Genomic DNA, 25,275 nt, shown 5'->3' on the forward strand with positions numbered 1-25,275 from the left:
CATATGGTTTCATATATTTATTTTGATAATTATTGCAATCCACAAAAAAATGTATTAGTTAGTTTTATCATTTGAAAGGGTCAGGCTCCGTTTAGTTATGAAAAAATTGTCTTTGTTTTGAATTTTTAGAAAAATAAAATAAGCGTATATTCTTAGGTTTCAATAGAAAAATTATATATGTATTTAGTTAAAACTGATTGAGTTTTTATGTTTTATTTTAAAAAAAAAAAACATGCTATATGTATTCTTTTATCGGTTTCATTTTCCAATTTTTATTATTTTAATTAATATAATATTGAACATATTTGAACACCCATATATATGGATGAAAGTGGGTCTAAAACCGGACCGGATGGACCCGGACCAGGAAATCCCGGAACCGATTAACGGGATTTTGTAGAACCGAAAACCGGACCGGTATATAGGAACCGGTTCCGGATACGATACCGGATAAAGTGGGTCTAGAACCGGAAAACCCGGAAACATCAAAGTGGGTAGCTTGGAACCGGATAAAGAAGGTTTTGAACCGGAAAAAACGGAATTTGTCACAACTAGAAATTTTGGTGCCTTGTAATCACAACACTTATAACAACTATGAATCAATAACATGAAAGCATGAATGATGTTTATTTTATAACAACAAAACTTCATCAAATACTTCATTCTAGCCCTACAAATGGTCAACAAAGAATTGGAAACCTTTGAAATTCCAATTTGAGTTCACTTTGAAGTAGGACTTCCTTATTGGACCTAATGGACCAATGAGCTTCCAATTTAACTATCTTGAACCTAGAACTCTCAAATGGGCCCTAATTGGACCTATATACCTGTAACTTAACATTTTTGGGCCTTATGAACCCAAAATAAACTAGATTAACTTTAATGGGCCTTATTGGACCAAAACAAATTTATATTAGCCCTAATAGGTCATAAAAATCATTCTTTGATTTTTATTGGGTCAAAAATCATCTAACATAACCATGTAATGGGCTTAAGCATACAAGGCCCAATTCTTTCCTTCTCCCCTCTCCATTCTCGGCCCAAGCCCACAAAAGAAAGGAAGGGTTAACTTTTCCTATGCCACCTCATTTTTACATGCTGGATCTCCATGCAAAGGCCTCATATCTCCATGCAACAATCCCATCACCACTCTTTCTTCCTCTCTCTTTTGCTCTCGGCCGAACCCAAACACACACACACACACACCTCACAAAAATTCTCTCTAAACCACTCTCAAGATCATCTTCTTCTCATTTGAAGATCTCGAAATTTTGGCTTGAAATCTAAGGATTTTCATCAAGTAGTTCACATCTTTGGTAAGTTATTTCTTTGATTCATAACATATCTTCTTCATCTTACCAACAATCTTCCTTAACTCATGCAAAATCATGATCACACTCTTAGAAATCATCTAAACTCGACATTTTTAAAATTTTAAAAACTGTTTTTCAATATTTTACAACATTTACTAAAGTTTTTTTTTTTCTTTCAAATTTTCAATTTTTTCACGCTTTCATATAACTTACGTCCTTATTTTTTTTTAACAAACGTAGTTCTAAATAAAAACAAAAATATTTGAACCAAATTTAAAGTGGGTGGGGGTTATAGGTTTTTTTATGTAATTTTTAAAAATAAATGTATTTAAGATGTCATAAAAATTTGTCAATGAAAAAGTAACAATATTACGTAATGTATACGAACTATAATTAAAAAAGAAAACATACAAACTAACAACAAATAAAAACTAAAACTTTCGAAACTTTTAATATAATACCAAAATTTATGAAAATCAATGTTAGTATCTCATACAATTTCATCAAAAAAAGAAAATTGCCACATGTTGAATTTAAAATACATATTTTAATATATGATGCCACATGCTAAATAGAAAATGATCTTTCAAATGTAGCCTACATAAAAAAAAGAGCTCTTAATGGATAAATGCATCTTCTTATCACTTAACCTAAAAAAGAAACACCATTATATACAATGTTTGGTAAAAGGAGGTTTGTGTTATCAATCTCAATCCCTACTTTCCCTCTCTTTCTTGTCCATACCCACACCACCCGTTACACCAACTTCAGCTGGCCGTATGATTCGTTCATGCAACATGTATCCCGCCTGCAAAATTTACAAAAAAGTCCCTATATTTTGATCTGTATCCATATGGAATGCGTGTGAAACCATTATCTTTTTCTATTAAACCATTATAATTGTTTGACTTAGGTTGTGTTTGTGTGTGACAGACTATCTGAAAAGCTAGCTGATAGCTGATAAAGTACTAATGTTAGGTAAAAATTAGCAGATAAGCTAGATGATAAACGTAAAATAACATAATACGTTGTGCTTTTCTGTATTTTGCTCTTTGACAAATATGCATGCCAATATTACCTAATTATTACTTAACATTTAACAATCACTTTGCAAGATTCCCACATTTTGTTAGCACATTCTAATTATTTAACTAATTGTCAAGCATTTATATAAACTACACATTAAGTCAAACATAACAGTTTTTAATTAAAGTTAAGCCAGAATACCTTCATTACAACCGCTACAGTATTTGGAGGCTTGGAAGGATCCTGCACTTGATAAACTGCATTATGTCTATTTGGATCAAATTCTTCATTCACAGGATCATATTTTTCTACTCCAAACTTCTTGAATACCTGTTAAATACAAAAAAAAAAAAAAACACAAGTTATACACCATTTTATCAATTTAGCCACTTAACTATTGTTTGTAGTGATTAGAGGAATAGTTAATTGGCTAAACTGATACGTTTATATGAAAATTAATCATAGTGGTTACCATTTTAGTTTAAGAAAACAGACAAACGGTTACCTCTGCTAGCTGTTTTTCTGTCATCTCAACACCTTCAAGCAATGTTTTTAAAAGTGATAGAGCTCCAGTAGGGTCTTCACTTGTGTCCATTTTTGTAAATTTGTCTTTAACAACCATTGAAGCCCTACCAAGATTATCTGCAACATCCAGCAAGCTCTTTGCAAATGACTGCAACATGTAAATTGTAATCAAATTAAACAACACTAAAAAACTAGAATTGTTTTTAGAAGAAACACACAGGAAGATCAAGAAACACCTGTATGGCGAACTTTTTTGAATTTTCTGCTTCCCGTTTTGTCCTTTCAATAATATTATTATTTTCAGCATAACTCATCAGGAATTTCTCTTGCATAATCTCCATTTCCCTGTGCTTTTTCTTAAGAAGTTCTTTCTTTTTTGCTAGAAGAGTTACTAATTCGTCCCTGGATAAGTTGTTTTCAGAATCTGAATCTGAATCAGAAAATTTAGTTCTTTTAGTACCTCTTCTCCTTTTTTTGACAGATTGGGATACATCGGTGGCACCCGAATCCACTTTCTTGTCAGGATGTTCTGTTTGAGAAGCGTTATTTGTCTCTATAAAATAAGTAAGAATTTGATATGAATTTCTCAATTTTTTGTTGTTTTTTTGAAGATTACATAGAGAGTATTTATACAGAGGATTTTACACCTGAATTCCTAATTACATGGCGTGATACTTGCACAACACATAGACTGTGACTACTTCTATTTCACACGTGTGCTGACTTGATTTTTATACCGTTATTACCCCCCTGCAAGCTGATGTGCTGGTTGTACTCGAAGCTTGTGACATAACTGATGAAATCTGTCCTTGTGCAATGGTTTTGTGAATATATCCGCTAGCTGGTCAACCGATGAAACATGTGTAATTTGAAGCTGTTGAGAGTCAACTTGTTCACGAATGAAGTGAAAATCCAATGCGATATGTTTAGACCTGGTGCGAATTACTGGATTTTTCGTCATGAAGATGGAACCAACATTGTCACAGAGAAGTAGAGGAGGGCCTGTAATGGGAAAATGCAGCTCATGTAATAGTTGTTTGAGCCATATTAATTCTGCAGCAGTGTATGCTAATGCTCGATATTCGGACTCGGTGCTGGATCTTGCAACTACTTTCTGTTTGCGAGAGGTCCAACTAATAAGATTGGATCCATGATAAATGGCAAAACCATATTGAGAGCGACTGTCGTCTTTGTCTGAAACCCAACTAGCATCAGAGTAAGCTAAGAGAGAGGTTTTGGTGGTTGTCGCGTTGCCAGCAATCAAGCGCCTCATGACCTGGTTTATTGCAGAGCTGGCAGTGAGGTCGGCGTCTCCTGTTGTCATTGGATCGAGAGCCTGGGGTTTGATTCATGGAGAAACCGGATCCAGACGAAGTGGAATTGCGAGTGGATGGGCGATGGACATGGAGGGCCATAGTAGGAGAAGCAGATGTAGAGGATGGAGCAGGAATGGATTGCCGAAGGTGGTCTTGCTCTAATCGGGCTTCTTCCTGAAGTAACATGCCAATAAGATCGTCAACTGAACTTGGATCATCTTTGACCATATAGGCCGTGATAAATGGCCCATAGGAAGAGTCAAGGCCCATAAGGATATAGTGAATTAGGTCTTCAGTGGAAATAGGTTTGAGATTCTCAGCTAGTGAATCGGCAATCGCACGTTTCCGTTCAATGTACTCCAACATCGACAAAGACCCCTTGGTCAGAGATTGAAGTTCCCCTTTCATAGCCATCCTTCTTGCCGAAGTCTGAGCCTGGTAGGTTTTCTCAATTGCAACCCATGCCTGGTGCGATGAAGTTGATCTAGCTACAACGGCTAGAGAGCTCTCCGAGAGTGTAGACCTGATCCAAAGGAGCACAAATCTGTCGCGTTTCTTCCACAGAGTAAAATCAGGGTTTGTTTTAGTAGTGGTGACACCCGCTTCATCAGTTGTGGAAATAGTTTCAGTGGGGGGGTCAGGCGAAAGAACAAAGGAATCAAGCTCAAAGGTTTCTAGAGCCGATTTGATGGTGGTTCGCCACAGACAGTAATTGTTGCGATCTAATTTAATGCTAATTGGAGGAATCTGAAAGTTTAGAGCAGAAGAATCGGCAGCAAGGCCAAGGAGAGAGGGATTGGAAGCCATACGGGAAAAAAAAATCACTGAAGCTCTGATACCATATAAAATAAGTAAGAATTTGATATGAATTTCTCAATTTTTTGTTGTTTTTTTGAAGATTACATAGAGAGTATTTATACAGAGGATTTTACACCTGAATTCCTAATTACATGGCGTGATACTTGCACAACACATAGACTGTGACTACTTCTATTTCACACGTGTGCTGACTTGATTTTTATACCGTTATTAGTCTCCATAGTAGCTTCTGGCTTATTCGCAGGTTGAGCAGTCTCATTTTCATTAGTTTGAGAAGATGCAAATGAGAAAAATTTACACTGTTGAATAGAAGAAGCAATAAGAGAATTGTGGAACACAGATGTTTGGCTTGTTACCACCTGTAACAAGCAACAATGGAAATCTTGTGATTCGATTGACATACAAAAACTCAAATTTCATACATACACGGTTACAATCAATGAATACCTACCTGACTCGCGTTAAACGGCAATTGAACGAAACGATAGCTGGAATGAAGATGGCGAGATTCTCCATAGCACCTCAATATACTCAAATTTACTTGTTTCTTCTTCCATATCTCTGAAACGAATGCACAAGCTCCTACAAATTCAACAAAAAGGGCTATCACTTAAAGAAATAAAAACAAAGAGTTAACTGCAGCTTTCTGCAATTAAGAACAGTGAGTACTCATTTGATCGGAGACAGGGCTTCCACGTTCACTTAGAAATGTCTTGAAAAAGGAATTTAGGGTTTATGCAAAAACGGAAAAACCCCGTATCCCCGCATCAATTTTGGTGGTAGGGCCGCTCGCAACGACGACGTATTGGGACATTAGATTCGATATCTCCTGCCTCAACTTTGGATATTTTTTCACACAAGCCCCTGAAGTTTTGTATATTCGAATTTAGTGTCCTATATAATGATAAAACATAATATACGACGAATACATATATGATCATAATCATAATAGAAAATAATAATAATACAAACTCATCCATCAATTATGTTTATCTCTTCTTTATAAGTTGATTTATATTATCATATGTTTAGATGTTTAGATATCTAGCAGTTTCATTTATTACAAAAAAGTTATCTAGTATTACATTAATAATATGGAAAAAAAATTATAATTGAACATATTTTATCTGTACTTGGAACATATTTACACATACTTATTCATAACATGAGAACTAAAATTTACTTATTAGGGTCGGTACTATTTCTTCTTAAACAATATTTTTATAATTCTTTTGTACATTAAGTTGCAGAATTTACATAAGGTACTATAAACTATTCTTTAGAGATTAGAGATGCAAGCATTCTTATAATATTTGGAAGAAATAGTTTTTGAAAACTACAAACCCATTAACGATAGAAAAACTAAAACGTTGGCCAAAAAAAAAAACTTAAAATGGTGCTCTTGTGATCTATGTTTTCCAACAAACATGTAAGTGAGTTTTGCAACAAGCACAAAACCTGTAAAGATTTTTTGTCATTTAATTCAAGAACAAATAAAAGTTTATCGATGAGAATGCAAGTGATATATGAGTCGAAAGTAGCAAGTGTTCCTAGATGATGTCAAATGATATTGTCATAAACTATTGTCCATTGGTGATAAGTTTTTGATATAAGAGGTTGATTTATATGCATGTTACTGAGGCAGGTAAGAAGTTGAGTTTTACTTGGTTAGATTTAGACTGTTTGATAAACAATTAGAAGCTTCTGATTCAGTTATATAGTCTTGATATGCTTCTTATAGAGTTTAGTAGGAAGTTGGGTTTGACTCAATCAGATCTGACTCAATCAACAACTATTAAACAACTTTAAGACGTGTAAAGCAAGATGGGTTACTTAAGATCTATTAACAATTAAAGCAAGATGGGTTCGTTCCCTACTTCAGATCTATTAAGGTTTATGAAAAGAAGACCTTTGGATGATTTGAAAACGTGTCACGGTTTATGAAAAGAAGACCTTTGGATGATTTGAAAACGTGTCTCAATAGTGACATATGAAGATCGTGTAGAAGAGATAAATTGGATCTGTCGCTTGAGAGAAAATCTATCTTATGTAGAGATAAACACTAGGAGACCATATAGAGTATAGAGTTATCCATCAATTATTTAACAGTATAATATTAAATATATGATTGAGGTATAATAATTCCAAGCATTCGAACTATTTTGTTTGCTACGTATCAAGGACTAACGGCCATATATCCTAAAAGAAACGGCCTATAATATGTATTACATGTGATTTATGTTGTTTTTGGACGGCTATGATTGTGATGCCCTTTCATAGTACCATGGACCTCACAACATACTAAATAACCCCAAACTCATCGAATAACTTTCAACAGACAACCCTTTTGACGACTGCCTTGATCAATTTCTCTCGCTGTGACGTCGCTGTTCTTCAACTGTTCGCATCAAATCGAAAACAAATATTTGGTGTAGAAACGCATTTGAGATCGTATTTCGCCTAACAATTTATAACTTGTGGGAATCAATCGTCCAATTTGAGTTCATTCTGATGGCATTAGTTATTTTGCATTGATCATTGCGATGGCTCATTGGCTCAAAGCTGCTGAAGGTATGATTCACTTTTTCCTTGCCCTAGTTCAATTCCCCAAGTAATTGAAGCTTAAATTGAAAAAAAAAAAGCGAGATTGTATTGGGTTCGAAATACGGGAAATTCGTTTTTTCCCGTTCTACTCAATCTAGATGTAAGTTAGGGAATGTTGGTTTCTAGCTGATAATGGAGGTATTGATGCTATATGAGATTATTATGCGATTGTTCATTGTGATTTGAAAGCTTAAGCTATGTGGTTAGGGATATAGGCGTTAGGTACTTAAGTTGATTATATGGGATCTAGATCCTTGAAGTTAGTATGTGAAGTGCACCTGAAGCTTTATTTTGGCATGATAAGTAGAGTTGTGAGGTAGGCACATCTTCTATAAAATCATCAATGTGCATGTGGCTTCCAAAGGTTTTCTTGTATTAACGTGGTATGTGCTGTAAGGTTAACTACATATTGTACAAAATAAGATGCTTATTTAGTCTAAAGCATAAGCATCCTATATGCTAAATTTTCTGCTACTTCTATTGTCCAAGCGATTTCATGTAATTTCCTATTGGGTCATGATAATGAAAATAACAATTAATGGGGTTAATTTGCCACACAAACTTGACACCTGGCAAAGCAAATGCTAAAGAAAACCATTGATGCAATTTATTAGAAAAAAGCTCTAAAAAAAACTAAGTAATTTTATATATATTCTGTTTTAATGCTCTATAATAGGATCAGGGGAAGATCTCATCTCTCCTTTTACAGTATGAGATTATTTTTCTGTCTAATGTGACTTGTCCTTCATGCCATGATGAAGGGCCAATCATAACACCTTTAGAAAATTCAGCTTTTGTCTCCTGTGAAATTCACATGGCACTTGTTTTTCATTTTGCACTAGTATGATGTCAACCGAGTCTTGAAGTCCACTACAATGTTAAATGAAAGCTTTGACATGTCTTTATTACTAGGGTCTGTTTTTCTATTGCTTCCTTTGACTTTCTTTATCTTCTGAGCTCTTCTATCAGGCAATTCAACTTTTATGCTTTCAATGCATGACATATGTTGTATGCTGCTGTTATCAAATCTATTGTGTATTGTTTTTGACATTAGCTTTTTGGCCAGCAACATATAAATGTACATTTTTTACTGGTGTTTTTATTATTATTATTTGAGGACACATACACATATAATTACATTATAGTAGGGCAGTATGGTAGACAACATACATGACTACTTGTCACATACATGAATCCATGAACTTGATATTTCTTGAAGACTCACAAAGCTTATGTTATGTGTTTCACAGATTTATTTGAAGTTGTAGATCGAAGGGCAAAACTTGTAGTTGGAGATGAGCTACCAAATTCTTCTCAGTCACCAGGTTAGTAAGCTTCAATCTGCATTATGCTTTGACTTTTAAACATAATGTTTTTTTGTTTTCAAATCCATTTTTCTTATATTAGCACCGAATCTGTATAAATTTGTTATTAAGAGTTGATATTATACAACGGATGTTATGCATATATGGTTTCAGTATTATACAACAGTTATCTATTTGACTAATTTCTTTCTTAATCATGATTTTCACATTCAGCACCTCTAGCTTCCAATGGACAAGGATCTCGTGCAAAGAGTAAAAAGTCAAAAGCAAAGGTAATATAAAGGCTTATTTTGGTATTTATAAAATCTATGCGAGTATTCTTACCCTCAAATAATCTAAAACTACACAATTTGCAGCCTAAAAAGGAAAAACCTTCAGATGAAACATCTATAGTTGATACTTCCATAAAGAAAACCAGCTCCCGTGCATCCTTATCTAAAGCTTCATCTGATATAGATTTATCAACTGATAATGACGAGATTAATCATGTTCATTCTTCTTCAACAACCGAAGACAATGAACAACACAAAGTTAAAAATGATGTTCCCGTGTCTTTGTACAATGAAGACACATCAAATGTAGAAGTTGTTTCATCAATTGTTAATGGTGATATTGCCAATGGGTCTTCTTCCAAGTCTAATGAGGAAATCTCATCAGCATCAGTAACTTTGGAAGAGAATGAATCTGTAAAAAATCATCCCTCTGATGATGGTCAAGATGTCTTACTGAAAGATCAAGGAAATGAAATAGTGATCAACAAAGAGGGATCTCAATCTTTAAAAGATCACAATCTCAAAATTGAACCTCAGATAGATGAAAAGAAGAATCAAGAATATAAAAAAGTACAAGATCAGCTTGATTCCCCAAAGAAAATACAAGATGAGCCTACTTCCCCAAAGAAAGGACAAGATCAGTCTGGTTCCTCAAAGAAAATACAAGATCAGCTTGAGGAGGTAAACTATAGTTAAGTGGCATCATGTTTTTGGATTCTTTGTTTGATTTATGTTTTCTTAATATGCTCAAAAGAGGTTTTATGGAATTCCTTTGTATTTAATAGGCACAAGGGCTGCTTGAAAGTTCAAAAACCACTGGTCAATCAAAAGAGGCTCGATTGGCTCGGGTAAGTCTACAAGTTTAGTTTCATTTTTTTTTTATCATTGTGGTGATTAATCCTTCATGGTTTATTTAATACACACATACTTGTATAAAAGTAGATCATTGTTTTTCTGTGAATATAAAAGTAGATCATATAAATGAAAGTAGTTTATTTCTTTAGGTTTGTGCTGGGCTTTCATCACGGCTTCAGGAATACAAATCAGAAAATGCACAATTAGAGGAGCTTCTAGTAGCAGAGGTAGATTCTGAATGCATTTATTATGCTTTAGAATTTAGATGCAGTATTTGTATATATTAAAGAAATGCTGTTTACAGCTTATTTTGAATTTAACAGAGAGATCTAAGTAAATCATACGAGACACGCATAAAAGAATTGCAAAAAGAGTTGTCTTTATCAAAAGAGGAGGTGAACAGAGTGGAGTCAAGCATGTTGGAGGCCTTGGCTACAAAGAATGCTGAGATTGAAGCACTTGTGAATTCCATGGAGATGGTTAAAAAACAAGCTGCTTTATCTGAAGGAAATTTGGCATCATTGCAGGTTTATATATTATTATTATTATTATTATTATTATTATACACTCTTATGAATTTAATGCAAGTTTTACTACATCTTTATCTTTCTATGCTACCTTTTATGGTTCTGTTTCTGGACTTGGTATAAATATTATTCCTGCAAATATAATTTCTTAACCCATTCTACACATGAAGTTGAGAGGTGTAATTAGTTACATTTATGAAAAAAATAGTAATAGTTGTTTTAATAATATGCATGTTTTACTTTTTACCAGGCAAACATGGAGTCTATAATGAGGAGTAGGGAACTAACGGAAACAAGAATGATGCAAGTAAGAAAAATATAAAATGATGGAAGTAAATGTCCATGTCCTGTTTTTTTGACATTGGGGGCATTATTGGAAATGTGATTGTGCGTGCAGGCTTTAAAGGAAGAGCTTGCATCTGCAGAACGAAGAGCAGAAGAAGAGCATGCTGCACACAATGCTACCAAGATGGTCTTGTCTTATTCTTCTTTTATTTTAATTTTGTTTAATGTTTTAAATAAAGTGATGATGATTTTTATAATTAATTAATATTTGATAGGCTGCAATGGAAAGGGAAGTAGAACTGGAACACCGAGCTCTTGATGCATCCACAGCCTTAGCCAAGATCCAGGTATTCACAAGATGTATTTTTCTTTTGTGTCACACCTTATATTAGTTAACATACAACTTGATTTTTAAAAATGATGATTAATGGGTAATAGTTTTGAATTGTGCTGTGTGTGTATTAGAGAACAGCTGATGAGAGGACTGCAAAAGCAGTGGAGCTTGAGCAGAAGGTGGCACTACTTGAGGTAAAACTACAATACATAAAAGCTAGCTTTAAGCTGAGTTTATTTTCTTAAAAATATGTATATGTATATATATTTATTTATTAAGTTCTAAGAACAGTTGGCATCATCAGGTTGAATGTTCTAGTTTAACTCAAGAACTGCAAGATACTGAAGCCCGTGCTCGTCGAGGCCACAAGAAGTCTCCAGAAGATGCCAATCAACTGATTCAGGTAGGTAGGATATGAATTAAATAATATATATATTTAAAAATTCATATGTTTTTATTTTTTAGATGCAAGCTTGGCAAGAAGAAGTAGAGCGTGCACGTCAAGGGCAGAGAGATGCTGAGAGAAAGCTGTCTTCAATGGAGGCAAGTTTTAATGCTTTCTTTCTTTCTCCATTTCTTGGGTTACAAGCTGTCTTCCATGAGGAGGGCATATATGTCTTTTTGGATGGGATACAAAAATTTAAATACAGTAGAATCTATTATGTGATGCCCATCTTTCAAAAATGAAGAACCAATGGGATGGATGATTATGGCAGGCTGAAGTTCAAAAAATGAGAGTGGAAATGGCTGCCATGAAGAGGGATGCTGAGCATTATTCACGCCAGGTATTACCTTTTACTTTTTACTTTTTGCTTATGAGGTTATTCTTATTCCTAATAACAATTTGTTGTAAAAAATACAGTGTTTCTTAAGGAAAAATATATAAACAAGTTACCTACCCTATTGCTATAATAGAATAGGTAGATAGATTCTCCAAATCATAACATAAAAAGTAGAATGCTGTAGTATAAAAATGGAAAGTACTATAAGGTAGCTTTTATATAGTAGAATGGTGTACGTAATAAAAGAAAACAGAAATAATAATATTTGTTTTTTTGGTATCGACGAGTAGGAGCATATGGAGCTGGAGAAACGATACAGGGAACTTACAGATTTATTGGTACATCAACACCACCTGTAATTGAATTAATTTAATTAGTGACTTATGTGTGGAGTTGAATTGTGATATGACAGTATTACAAGCAAACACAATTGGAAGCAATGACGAGTGAAAAAGCTGCAGCAGAATTCCAATTAGAGAAGGAGATGAAACGTATTCAAGAAGCTCAGGTTCATTAATTTATTATTATTATTATTAGCTACTTAATTCACTTGCTGTGTTTAGGGTTTAGGGTTTATTTACTGATTATTGAGTGAGTGAGCAGGTGGAAGTAGAAAAGAGCAGATTCCCTCGTCGTGCATCATCAAGTTGGGATGAAGACACTGACATGAAAGCCCTAGAGTAAGCTCTGCTATTTATTTTTATAATTTAATAAAGGCACATTTAATTATGTAATTTGATTTCAGGCCTCTGCCCTTTCATCATCGACATTTAGTTGGAGCAAGCATACAGGTAGGTAACTGCACTTTCCATATGGCATTCTCTTATTGGTGGCTGGTGGGTTTATATGATATGAAATTATGAATGATATATATTTATTGGTCATGAATGCAAATGCAGGTGCAGAAGGCTGCAAAGATTTTAGATACAGGTGCTGTTCGGGCAATGAGGTTTCTTTGGCGATATCCTGTTGCTAGACTTATACTACTCTTTTACATGGTAACAACCCTATTCTTCACTTAAATTCCAACATTTTTTTTTTCTTGCCAATATTATTAAATTGTAAATTGTAACTGTATGCAGGTGTTTGTGCACCTGTTTATGATGTATCTCTTGCATCGGCTTCAGGTACATACCTGTTCATTTCTTTTCTTAAATTAACAATTAACAATTAACAATTAACAATTAACAATTGACATGACTTTTTATTAAATATTCTTAAATCAACAACAAATAACAGGAGCAAGCCGACACTTTCTCTTCAAGAGAATTTGCTGAATCAATGGGACTTGGCAATCATACGTTGTTACCATGAAGCATTTCTCAACATAATTTTAGTTTTACAAGACAAGGGCAGTAACTGGATATATTATCATATTGTCCCCCGGCCCCACTTAAGTTTAAAATTGTGGTTTAAGTGAAAGTGAGTGTTCAGTTCTCATTGTTCTTTCATCTGTAAAGTAAACTCCGTTTGAAATGATGATATCTCTTTTCTTGATGATAATTCTAAAGGGAAATGGATGATGATGATGAATATCATAGTTACACACATTTCGATTTCTTGATTATAAAAGAAGCTATTTGTAAGATTGTTACATAAATACTTGTTTGATTGATACTGATAGATAATAAAATGAAACTTTAGAGTACACATTTTGGTAGATTTCGGTTTGAGGGATTTGGAAATGAATTTTGATTCTAATCCTATGTTTGGTATGTGATTTTATTCTAGATCTTATTTCATAAACGGCTAGCCCAAACATATAGTATTCGTTTTCACCAATGCCATGTCATTGTATAAGCCCAAACAAATAACCTATCAAAAACTGTCAACGAAGCCATTCTTCCAAGAGTGAGGGGGTAAGTTGTTTTAAGACTTACGATGGCTATCTAGTTGGCATTTTCATCTGTCTACATTTATGTGGATATAAATCCACATATAAAAAGGTCATCGTTATTCTTTAGTCTATAAACCTAGTTTATACATTGTTGTAACCCTCATGGTCATTGTGTCCCATATGTTCCCAAACAATCTCCTTGGCAAGAAGAAGCAACAGCTACAGTTAGAGCATCTGTAATCCATACCTAGAATTGGATCGTGGTCTACGAGGTCACGATCATGGTTCGTGAACATTGGTCCGCACCTTCATGGTGGGGCGTGGTCGTGGTGTGTTGTGATACACAATGCTCTTTGACTCTTGCCTCAATCATTCTAACAGCTATTTGGGGTTTTATTATTATTATTATTATTATTATTATTATTATTATTATTATTATTATTATTATTATTTAGTTTTATCTATATAAATACCGCTACAAACCTCCTTATATTTCATACAATTCTTCTCTCCTTTTATTCATATTCACACATTTGTGTTGTTTGATCTTTAGAAAACCAAGGCTCCTGGAATGATGAATTAGTTGAAAGAGGACGAAGAGAAATTAGCACAAACATGGGTGTCGGTTTCGGAAGACGAAGATAATAAAATCTCTAGAGATTTTTGGTGAAAAGTTCGAAGCATTTTCTATGGTTTACTGGATTCTACAAGTCGAAATCTCGACGAAATAAGTTCAAAGCGGCACGATATGAGGATAACATGTTATGAATTTGATGAAATTTACAACTTTGTTATAAACAATGTACAGAAAGGCGATATCGATCTGGTTAATGTGACTATGGATCGATATGAAAACACAAACCACAAACGTTTTACACATCTCAAAACTTGGCAAAAGTTGAAGAATTCTCCAAAATTGAATAACATTGTTTATAAAAATATGATTAAGGGTAGTTGTTTGTGTTTGAATTTTTTATGTTTTCTTATATTTTATTTTAAATTCTCACTCTTTTAAATAATGTAATGTTTTTTTTTTAAATTTAATAAAACTAGTTTTAAAAAAATGTTTATTGTATTTTTTGAATTAAATTTATTTAAAAAAAATGATGTGGGGGTAATGTGTTAGTGGTAGATATCTCATGGTTTTAGTGGTAGGATATGATAATGAGCTGACACTCACCATTATAATGATTAGTGGTGGGTATTACAGATGATTTTACGGTGACATTAGAGTTTTGATAATCTTATATATTCCTTATTGTACTTATTATATTTTTAAAATTATTTTTTTACGACTAATTTTTATGAATATATATTTTTCACAATTTTATTATTATTATTATTTTTTGTGAATTTTGGTCTTCGACATCTTGCGGAAATTTTTTACAAAGGGTTTTTACATCTTGATGTAATAAAGTGTGTAAATTGGTATTTCATTTGAAATAGTTTGTCGGTCAAATTTTGTTTATAAGTTTATTGGTTGTCCGAGAAGTCGTTGGAAATCGAAAAAACTTTTAATTTAACTGTTTGTCATAAAATTTTTTTCTTTTTTATAGTTCATTGGTTAAATGTGGAAAAAAATACAAAATATATAGAATTACAAATCGAGACAATGACAAATCTAGCCAAATTCCTTAATTACTTCTTATTTAATAGCCAAAATTTTGCAAATCGCCAAGGAAATCGCAGGTTTTTAGAATCGCCTATTGTATCATACATGGTCTATGGTTCGAGGGTTTAGTATATAAAAAATCATTTGCACATATGAAATCGTAGATGAAAAATCACATACGGTATATTAACTACGATAGGAATGAACATTAGAACCGCTGGAACTGGAAGCGGACCGGATTTAGTAATAAGGACTGGTTACCGACTCTCTACTTTTATAAAAATCAATTCCAGTTCTAACATCGGTTCTATTCTAAGAAATCGGAATCAGACCAAAATTTGTCCAGCTTATTGACATAACTCACTCATATGAAATCAGAATTATTTGATTTTTTTTTCAACATGTAATTTGGTGTTTGTATTTCATTTTAGACTATAGAAATACATATTTTTGTTAGATATTTAATCAACTATAGGCCCTGGAAGACAGCATATCAATGTTGTGCCTTTTCCATTTCAGCATCTTGTTTTTTTTTGGAATCTATCCGGCTTTTTAAAATACATGTAACTCACTAATATGAAGTCAGAATTACTTGATTTTTTCCAAGCATTTAATTTGGTGTTTGTATTTCATTTTAGAGTGTAGAAATACATATTTTGGTTAGATATTAAATCAGCTACAGGCCCTTGGAAAACAACATATCAATGTTGTGATTTTTCCATTTTAGTATTTTGTTTTATTTGGAATCTGTCCCTTTTTTTAAATACACATAACTCATTCAAAAGAAGTCAAATTTACTTGATTTTTTTAGCATGTCATTTGGTGTTTGTACTTCATTTTATACCGTAGAAATACATATTTTGGTTAGATATTGAATCAATTATAGGCCCCATAAGACATCATATCGATGTTTTGATTTTTTTCATTTCAGCATTTTGTTTTATTTTTTTGAATGCATAACTTTTTAAAATACGCATAACTCACTCATATGAAGTCGGAATTACTTGATTTTTTTCCGACATGTAATTTAGTGTTTGTACATCATTTTAGAATGTATAAAATCATATTTTCGTTAAATATTAGATCATATATATGACTCGAAAGACAACATACCATCTATAACATATCAACCGATTTTAGTTTGAAAAATAACCAAAAAACCGGCACCAACATGGCACGACGGTCCGACTCTTGGTTCCTATAATATAGCAAATCCGATTCCGGTCCCGAACTGCTCCAACTCTAAAGTTCATCTCTAAACTACGGTTTTCCAAACCGTAGGTGATAAAAACTCCTATGTCCTTTGAATAACTATTGTTTCCTTCTAAAAACTAGTGTATCCTATGAGTAATTACTCTTTTGTTCTTGGCTTTCAGATCTTTTTTCAATCAAAATGAAATCAACCCAAAATTCCTACATTTACGTACAACTATATCACTATACAAGTTTGAAAAAAAAAATTAACGGAAATTGTAGGTTTTGTAAGTCATCTATGGAGTACAACCTCATAATGCACAATTTGTGCATCAACTGGTTGTAAACCGTAGGTGACTTAGGAAATCATATGTTTCCTTTATTTATTTATTTTTTCTAAAAAAAATATTCAAATCTAATATATTTCATATTAAACAACAATAAGCTTAAAAAAATTCAAGAATATGAGAAAATACATGATTGTTCGGAGTCTTCATGAGAGAGTTTTCTCTAGCTTCATAGAATGGAAAATGACCCAAATAAAAATTTTCAATTATATATATTATGGGCTAATGGACCCTCAAACGGTTAACGGGTTATGAAACAATAGCTTAATGCCCCAAACCGTAGTTCATTTTTCCTTAATTATCTTTTTTTTTTTTTTTGGCTATTTTTGACTAAATATTAATTTTTAGCTATTTAATAAAAATAATCAAGAAAAATGGTTATTTTTATAATTGTCTCTTACAAATTCAGTTACTCTCACATTAAATAAAGTTTAAACCAAGTGATTCAATTTCTTTTATAATAAAATATGGAGAAATTTTGAAATGTTTCAACTTTTCAAATAATAAAATTTTTAAATCAAAAAGTTGATTTGATTAGATATCAAATAGTTTCAGAAAAGGTACATGCAAGGCGAAAGCTAATGGAGCTAATGGATAAACAGTACAAAAGATATATTCTTACTGTTTATTTGATATTGTTGGACTTTTGGTAAATATATTATGAATAACTGAATCATTATTCATCGAATTTATTCGCTTGACATTTTATAATATTTAATTTAAATACATCAAATTTAAAATAACAATTTAAGTGTCTCTATGGAATAAATACCTGTGAAGAGAGTCATTTTAGTGAAAACACACACAGAGAAACTTGATGGGGAAGATGAAGTGTAAGAGTAAAACACACAAAATCACTCATCATCTTTAGGGGTGCCAATGGGTTTGGGTTAAGTCATTAACGGGTTGATCTGCTTAACTAAAGGTTGAAAATCTTTATCTAACATAATATATTTAAATAAACACGTTGAGAATTTCCAATCCAACCTAAACTTTTTAGTAAGATGATTGAAATCAGGTTAATCTGTTTATTGTTTTAGCAACCCAACTTATTTACTTAACAGGTTAAACCTGGGTTGATCCGGTTAAATTTTTACAAAAAACTCCTTAAAAATAAAATAATTCTTCAAATAAAATTAAACAAAACTTAAACTTTATAATAATTGTTCAAGTTTGAAAAATATACAACAATAACTTTATATGCCCATAATATAAACACAAGTAAGTGTTTACAACTATAAAACATTATAAATATTTAATTTATAAATTTTATGCAACTCAACTATCATTTTACCAATTCGAATTTTAATAATTGTTACTGAGTTTTTGATAAATAAAAAGTAATCAAAATATAATGATTAATGAATAATAATACTAAATAAATATAAATTAAAAAATATTTAAAGTTTTTAAACGGGCCAACAAGTTGTAAACGGGTTAGAAATTTCAATCATAAACCAACCCATTAATTAAAGAGGTTAGATAGGTTATATAATTTACTTAAATATGTAAAAATCTCAATCCAACCTGCTATTTATTGGGTTGGATTGACGAGTTTGGGTTAGAATTGTCACCCCTAATCATCTCTATAAATGTCTCACATGTACACAATGTAAAGAGACACTTAATGTTAAATAAATAATTATTTAAGTAAAAAAACTAATATATGAATTAATATTAAAATTTAAAGATTAAATTAATTATAAATAAAATAAAGATATTCACCCAAATACCACATTTCCTTTAAAAGATATCGGGAAAGAACCAATTTAATATATGAATGAATGCATTTTCGAATCAGGTATAATTAAAGTTTTAAATAACGTAAGGCGTGACTTGACGGAAATGTTAAACCTCAAGCTTTTTCGAGCCTTGACGAGCTACAACATTTGTAAGACGTGACTTAAGATGTCAAGTTTCTATATAATTAATATTTTTATATGTATTTTCATCTATTATTCATTTTTATACACATATATGAGTTAAAACGTCATTTTGGTAAAACTTTGCGGTAGGTGCAAGCCATAGTGCGATATGGCAGAGCCATGACGAGCTTTTTGGAACATTGAGTATAATTGTTTCTACTTTTTATTAAAAAAACAATTTAAGTAAAAGTTCGTTAATTAACACGTTTTTAGAAATGATTTAGTTTAAAGCTCTCACAATAACTTTTTTAAAAGCTCATAACTTTTTGTAAGGAGGATTGTCACGTTAAAAATTGTCTCACGGAATTTAAAAGCGGTGAAAATGAATGACCAATTTTAATTTATGTTCGATCGTGTTATAACTAGTTTATTTTTTAAGTTTTTTAAAAATAAACTTATAGCTAGCTTTTGAAAAATTTATAAGTAAAAAACTACTTAGAGTATCTACTCAAGTGACTTATAGAGTTTTTTTTTTTTAAATCTTCCAAAAATATCATTTATTAATTATAGTAAACATATTTTTCTTCTTGCTTTTATATATGTTTTACGTTTAGCAGTTAGGTTTTATCAAACATTTTTTTGAGCCAGTTTTTTAGCTGCCAATTAATTTTTCAACTTCTAATTAGTTTTTCAGCAAGCTAAATATATAAAAAAGTATGAACAATTTATTATTATAGCAGAAAAATATAAATATTATCTATTTTGATTAAATATATAATTATAATTTATTTTAATTTAAATGAAACGCAATTATTTGAAACCATTCTCGTATTGCGAACTCACAGCGGGAAGTTTGACACGCAGCTCTGCAAACCTTCATCCTCCTCGGCTTCCCGGCAAGTATCGCTAACCGGCGACCCTGATCACACTAATCTTGAAAGTAATGATGGACTGTGTAGAAGAAGTTCCGCTTCCGTTTCCCTTGAATCGATTGATTGAAGAGATATGTGCCCAGAAGCTTCTACCGATGCCGGATGTCGCTGCTCGGAAGACTCTTTCGAAGATCACCGAAGAGTCTGCAATCGATGTTTTGAAAAGAGTCCGTTCGACTACAACGCCGATTTATAATTTGAGTGGATACATTGTTTTCATGGTGAACAAATACGGTTTAGTCGCTTCTACTTCTTCTTCTTCTCATGGTGATGCTGAGAGCATTCGTCTTTCGTCTCGATATCCGTCTTCTCCTTCCTCTTCCGTCTCTTCCACTCCTCGAAGTACGCCGCTTACTCACTCTCTAAGGATTTCTTATTTCAGAATTATTAATTTATTTACTGTATCCCCAAACGGGGTTCGTATACAGAAGTGATAGATTTCATTTTCCATTTTCTGATGCAGGAAGTGCATACTACGACTCTCCATCTTCAACGAAGTTTCTCGAATCACCTTGCTCTTGTAAGAGTGCTAGTCCTGTATTTACCCAGTATCGTACTCCTACAAATGACAGCCATGGAGGTCCTGTTCAAGGACGCACTTCTCCCTTTTCTTGTTCTAGTTTGAAAGATGCAATTCCTACCTATTGGCCAATTGTAGATCAAGTTACTACCTCTCCTACTTCGAGTTCAAAGTGCACAAATCCTAACAATGTAAACCAGCCCTATTCTGGCCCTGCAAATGCCTGTCATAGTGATTCTTCAAGCTATTATATAAGCGACCAGGCAATGATTCTTTCAGGGCTTGAATTCAGGAAATTATTCATGGTACATAGTTATATTGGAAGGTTGGTTTCCCTGTGTTCTTTTGCTTCAATGGATCTGTTTTCTGCTATTGTATCTGTTTTTAATTGTCTTGCCACTTTTGCATGCAGCCATAAGCTGGAGGATGCTGTATCTCTTGAAGATGCAGTCAAAATAGATTCAATGAAAACCATGTCAATGTTTGATTTTGAGGATTGGATGTGGAGCAAATTCGGCTGCCAATACTGTCAACACTCTGATAGATCAATGGTACTAAACCCTTTTCCTGTTTTCTCTTATTGGAAATAAGTATTACAGTTATAGACTAATGATTTTAGAAGATTATAATTACATATTTGCATATTCCTTTATTTATCTATTTGCAGTATCTTGATTGGGATTGTGGAAAAACATATCTATACACTTGTTATGTAAATTCTGATGGAGGTTACAAGTTCAAGGTTTGTGCTTTTCCACTCTCTCTGATTCATTATTTACCTTTTACATCATTAAACTCCCGTGTTTGGCTGTTTGCACACAACTAATATCCAAACTTACATTACTTCCTTGTTTGTTCAATACCTTATTCTATTTCATTCTAATGTTTTAGGGTCCATATCTTGATACTAAAAAGACTCACCTACAAAGAGCAATAGGAGATGAAAATGTACTGATTGTCAAATTTGCAGAGCCTGAAAAGGGCGACATGATAGCTGTTAGAAAGTATGAAAAGATTGTTGAAGCAGGGATTCTTGTTGGTGTGAGACGTTATCATTTTTTTGGTAAATTCAAATCATTTCACTATATGCTTACTAAATATCGATTATATATACATATTAGATATCTTATACTTAGCCTTCATTGGGATATTTTTCAGTCTTTAAAGATGGAGGCAGAGAAAGGCAGAAGAATGAAAAAGATGACAAGAAAAGGAGGTCATCAGGGAGTATCAAATGTTATTTTGTTCAAAGAGAATCTTTTACTCCTTTGGATGATACAGACACTTTCATGAAGAACTGCAAAACAACTCATGATGTCCGATGTCTTTTCATGCATGTACATATGGTCTCCAACATGGCCAAGTACATTGCCAGGTCAGCATATCAATGATGCCTAATTCACAATTAAAAATCAACTCTTCCTTATACAGTATCATATACAGATGCTCAAAATGTCTTTGTTATGTGTAATGCAGGATGTCCCTTATTCTATCAACAACAATAAAGCTCCAAGTTGACCTTTCTTCAGTATCAGTAGAAGAAATCGATGACATTCCTTGCACTGTATAACTTGATTGCCCTTTCTTTCAAGTAGTCAACTATCTTCAACACTCTTGGAAATGTACTTTTTGGTCAATTTCCCTCACACCTTGCAAGGAAAATTTTATTTACAATTGCAGGATGAAAATGGTGATATTGTGTATGATGAAGATGGTGAACCACTAATACAAACAGATGGAACTGGATTCATATCTGAAGATCTAGCTGGCTTAGTCCCATGTGACTTTTATGATGCAAAGTATATGAAAGATACAAGTTATGAGGTTATAATTGACTTTTCACTTTTGTTTGTGGATAATTTTTTTTTGTTCTTTGTTCTGATACTGTTTTTTCAAGTTGGCAGAAGTTTGACTCGGTCAAACCTGAGATTGGATCATTGGGTCTTGGAGGAAGAGAGGTGACAATTAAAGATCCGGTAACTAGTATTCATGCTTTATAAATTATAATCTATCTGAATTTTTTTAAAAGTATTTGATAAAATGTAATAATATTTTGTCTCCTAATAATTTCTCCAGCCTTTGTTGATCCAATGTCGCTTGTTTAATGAGGGTTCTGCTGTAAAAGGCACTCTTCTTTTCAATAAGAGGGTAAAATTTGTGATATAAAAGGATCTTGTCATACCTTATAAGCAATTAATGTATTTTTATGTGGGTATTAACATTTTTTTTTTTAAATTTGAATATGTTTCTTTTAGCTTAAACCAAGAACAATTCAGGTAAGACCTTCAATGATTAAGGTGAAGAAAGATCCAAGATTGTTGGATATAGAATCATTTAATTCTCTTGAAGTAGTTGCTGTAAGGTACATTCTACATGAATTCTTTTCTTTTATCTCATCATGAGATAATGGGTTTTTAATTTTTATCACATTTTAGTACAAGGATCAATGCATTAATTGTGATTGAAATAAAGAACAATTTATATAGTTTTGTTTTTGCAGCCATAAACCAAAAGCAGCTAAACTTTCAAAGCATTTGATTGCACTTCTAACAATTGGAGGTGTCCCAAAAGAATACTTTTTGAGTTTACTAGATTGCACACTAAAAGATGCTCAAAAAGTTTGCTTTGATCAACGTGCAGCATTTCGAGGTATTCAAAACGTGTTTTTAATCAATCAATCAATCGATTAATTAATTAACTTTTTTGATTACTACTGTTTCAGTGGCGAATATTTATCAACACATAGATGATTCCGGAATCTCCATTGAAATGTTTGGGGCCCGCATTCCTCTCAATGAACCTTACTTTCAGTATCGATTATCTCAACTTGCAAAAGAAGAGAGAAAAGGATTAGGTGAAGGCAAAATCCCAATTACTGAAAGCTTTTATCTCATGGGAACAACTGATCCTACAGGAATCTTGAATCCTGATCAAGTTTGCATTATTCTGTAAGCATCACCTTCTTACTCTTCATTTTTCATTAGTTTTTCCTACTTTGACTTTAAATATCTCTAATTCTATATATATACATATGAAGTGAAAATGGTCAGATATCAGGGAAGGTTTTAGTCTACAGAAATCCAGGTCTCCATTTTGGAGACATTCATGTTCTGAATGCTAGATATGTAAAGGAATTGGAAGATTTTATTGGAAATGGTAAATTTGCAATATTTTTTTCCACAAAAGGAAGAAGATCAGTGGCAAATGAAATTGCAAATGGAGATTTCGATGGTGATATGTATTGGGTGTCAAGAAACCCTCAGGTTACAATATATTTTATTTTTTTCATACTGTTGATTAAAGATTATATAAAGTTGAAAATTCCTGTTTTACCCCTACCCCCCTTGTCAGCTATTGCATTACTTTCAATCAAGTGAGCCATGGACACGTTGTTACTCAACTCCAAATGGATCACTTAAAAAACCAAGTGATTTCTCACATCAAGAATTAGAGCATCAACTCTTTAAACTGCTTTTTTCTACAAAAACACACAAGTAAATTCTCTTACTTACTTACCTCTCTATAATAATTAATAAAGATGAGAAGGGTATTCAAGTCTTTTGCACATACTCAAAATTCCCTATCCCATCTTGTCATTTCTTTATTTTTAAAATTTTGAATATCTTTTAACACTTTTTTTTTTTAAAAAAAAAAAATCCAGTGAGGCTGCTGGAACTGCAGCTGATAGTTGGATGTCATTTATGGATCGGTATCTGATGTTACAAGAAGATGATGCTGATGAGAAGCGCCTTTTAGAGAAAAAGATGTTGACATTGATTGATTTATATTATGATGCTTTAGATGCATCCAAAAGTGGCAAAAAGGTCATTTTCTCTTTCTATCATTTTGGAAAATATATCAATAATTTTTTTTTTTAAATAATATATAAATTTGTTGTTGAAACAGGTTGTGATTCCTCGTGAGTTAAAAGCAACACAATATCCACATCACATGGGTCGAAAACCAGAATATCGGTCTACTTCTATCCTTGGATTAATTTATGATCAATTTCAGAGTTGTAAAAACGAAAAGTCACCTGTACAAGGTACCTTTATTATTATTATTATTTTCTAATGCATTATTTTATTTTTCATATTTATAATAATACCCTTTTTTTTCCATGATTTATGCAGAGATATGGAAATTACCTTATTTTGACATCAATGTATCGGATTCATGTTTGAAAATTTGGAAGGAAAGATACGAAAGTTACAAACAGGAGATGTCAAATGCATTGAAATACAACGATTTATCCAAAAACGATGCAGCAAATAGCGTATTACAAAAGTATAAGCAGGTAGGTTTGTGTTTATCGATTTGTTTATTAAAATTATAGACTTAGCAACTAATTATTATTATGATTCAGCTGTTATATGGTGCTTTGGATTTCAAAGATAGCACTAGGAACATTGATGAGATATATGAAGAAGCTGTTGCAATCTACCATGTGAGTTATGAGTATGCAATAAGAAGAAAAGATGTTGCAAAATGTGGGTTTGCATGGAAAGTTGCTGGTTCAGCCCTTTGTGCATATCATCGAAAGATTCATTGTATCAAGACAGGGGAAAGGGAAATTACGTTTGTATCCTCCGCGCTCGATGGTTTATACTAACAAAACTATGTTATTTGTTGTGATTTATGTAAATGTTATATTAGTATTATTGTAATCATGGCCTATTGGCTACTTATGTAATTATAAGAATCAAGCTTCCTTTCTTTAGTGTTCACAATTTAATACTTATTGACAAAAGTATATGCCAGTATATGATGAATCATGATTTGTTTTTTTACAAGTGATTTACATATCATGATTTGTCCTTACAAGTGATGAGTGTGTTGACATGATTTGTCTTTACATGTGATTATTGTGTAAACATGAATTGTCCTTGCATGTATTTATTGTGTATACATGATTGGTCATCTCCTATGTAGGTTTTTTTAGATGTCTATTATATAAAATCAAATGTGTAAAGTCTTATTTATCA

At 32.5% G+C, this 25,275-nt stretch overlaps 3 protein-coding genes across 3 annotated transcripts; 2 read left to right on the forward strand and 1 right to left on the reverse strand.

Moving 5' to 3' along the window:
* Window positions 1-1,740: 1,740 nt before the first annotated feature.
* On the reverse strand, window positions 1,741-5,812 carry LOC111905285 (grpE protein homolog 2, mitochondrial). Its single transcript, XM_052766228.1, has 7 exons — window positions 5,669-5,812; window positions 5,451-5,581; window positions 5,213-5,358; window positions 3,101-3,413; window positions 2,845-3,012; window positions 2,541-2,669; window positions 1,741-2,121 (listed from the first exon to the last, which is right to left on the reverse strand). Exons 1-7 carry the CDS (start codon window positions 5,670-5,672, stop codon window positions 2,023-2,025), a joined length of 990 nt encoding a protein of 329 aa, XP_052622188.1. The 5' UTR covers window positions 5,673-5,812; the 3' UTR covers window positions 1,741-2,022.
* A 1,509-nt stretch (window positions 5,813-7,321) lies between these two features.
* Window positions 7,322-13,569, forward strand: LOC111905284 (golgin candidate 1). The gene is made up of 21 exons (XM_023900976.3): window positions 7,322-7,570; window positions 8,854-8,928; window positions 9,142-9,200; window positions 9,285-9,881; window positions 9,986-10,048; window positions 10,205-10,282; window positions 10,379-10,582; window positions 10,833-10,889; window positions 10,980-11,054; window positions 11,143-11,214; window positions 11,333-11,395; window positions 11,506-11,604; window positions 11,667-11,744; window positions 11,918-11,986; window positions 12,274-12,321; window positions 12,396-12,491; window positions 12,587-12,663; window positions 12,729-12,774; window positions 12,883-12,981; window positions 13,066-13,110; window positions 13,223-13,569. Exons 1-21 carry the CDS (start codon window positions 7,543-7,545, stop codon window positions 13,295-13,297), a joined length of 2,103 nt encoding a protein of 700 aa, XP_023756744.1. The 5' UTR covers window positions 7,322-7,542; the 3' UTR covers window positions 13,298-13,569.
* Window positions 13,570-19,655: 6,086 nt separating this feature from the next.
* On the forward strand, window positions 19,656-25,006 carry LOC111905283 (probable RNA-dependent RNA polymerase 5). The gene is made up of 19 exons (XM_023900975.3): window positions 19,656-20,112; window positions 20,234-20,615; window positions 20,703-20,841; window positions 20,958-21,032; window positions 21,182-21,353; window positions 21,449-21,665; window positions 21,767-21,854; window positions 21,971-22,114; window positions 22,195-22,266; window positions 22,367-22,438; window positions 22,546-22,652; window positions 22,791-22,939; window positions 23,013-23,238; window positions 23,328-23,553; window positions 23,642-23,784; window positions 23,952-24,114; window positions 24,197-24,335; window positions 24,424-24,587; window positions 24,657-25,006. Exons 1-19 carry the CDS (start codon window positions 19,782-19,784, stop codon window positions 24,900-24,902), a joined length of 3,255 nt encoding a protein of 1,084 aa, XP_023756743.1. The 5' UTR covers window positions 19,656-19,781; the 3' UTR covers window positions 24,903-25,006.
* Window positions 25,007-25,275: the final 269 nt, after the last annotated feature.

This window comes from Lactuca sativa, chromosome 8, assembly GCF_002870075.4.
Source record: "Lactuca sativa cultivar Salinas chromosome 8, Lsat_Salinas_v11, whole genome shotgun sequence".
Lineage (NCBI taxonomy): Eukaryota > Viridiplantae > Streptophyta > Magnoliopsida > Asterales > Asteraceae > Lactuca > Lactuca sativa.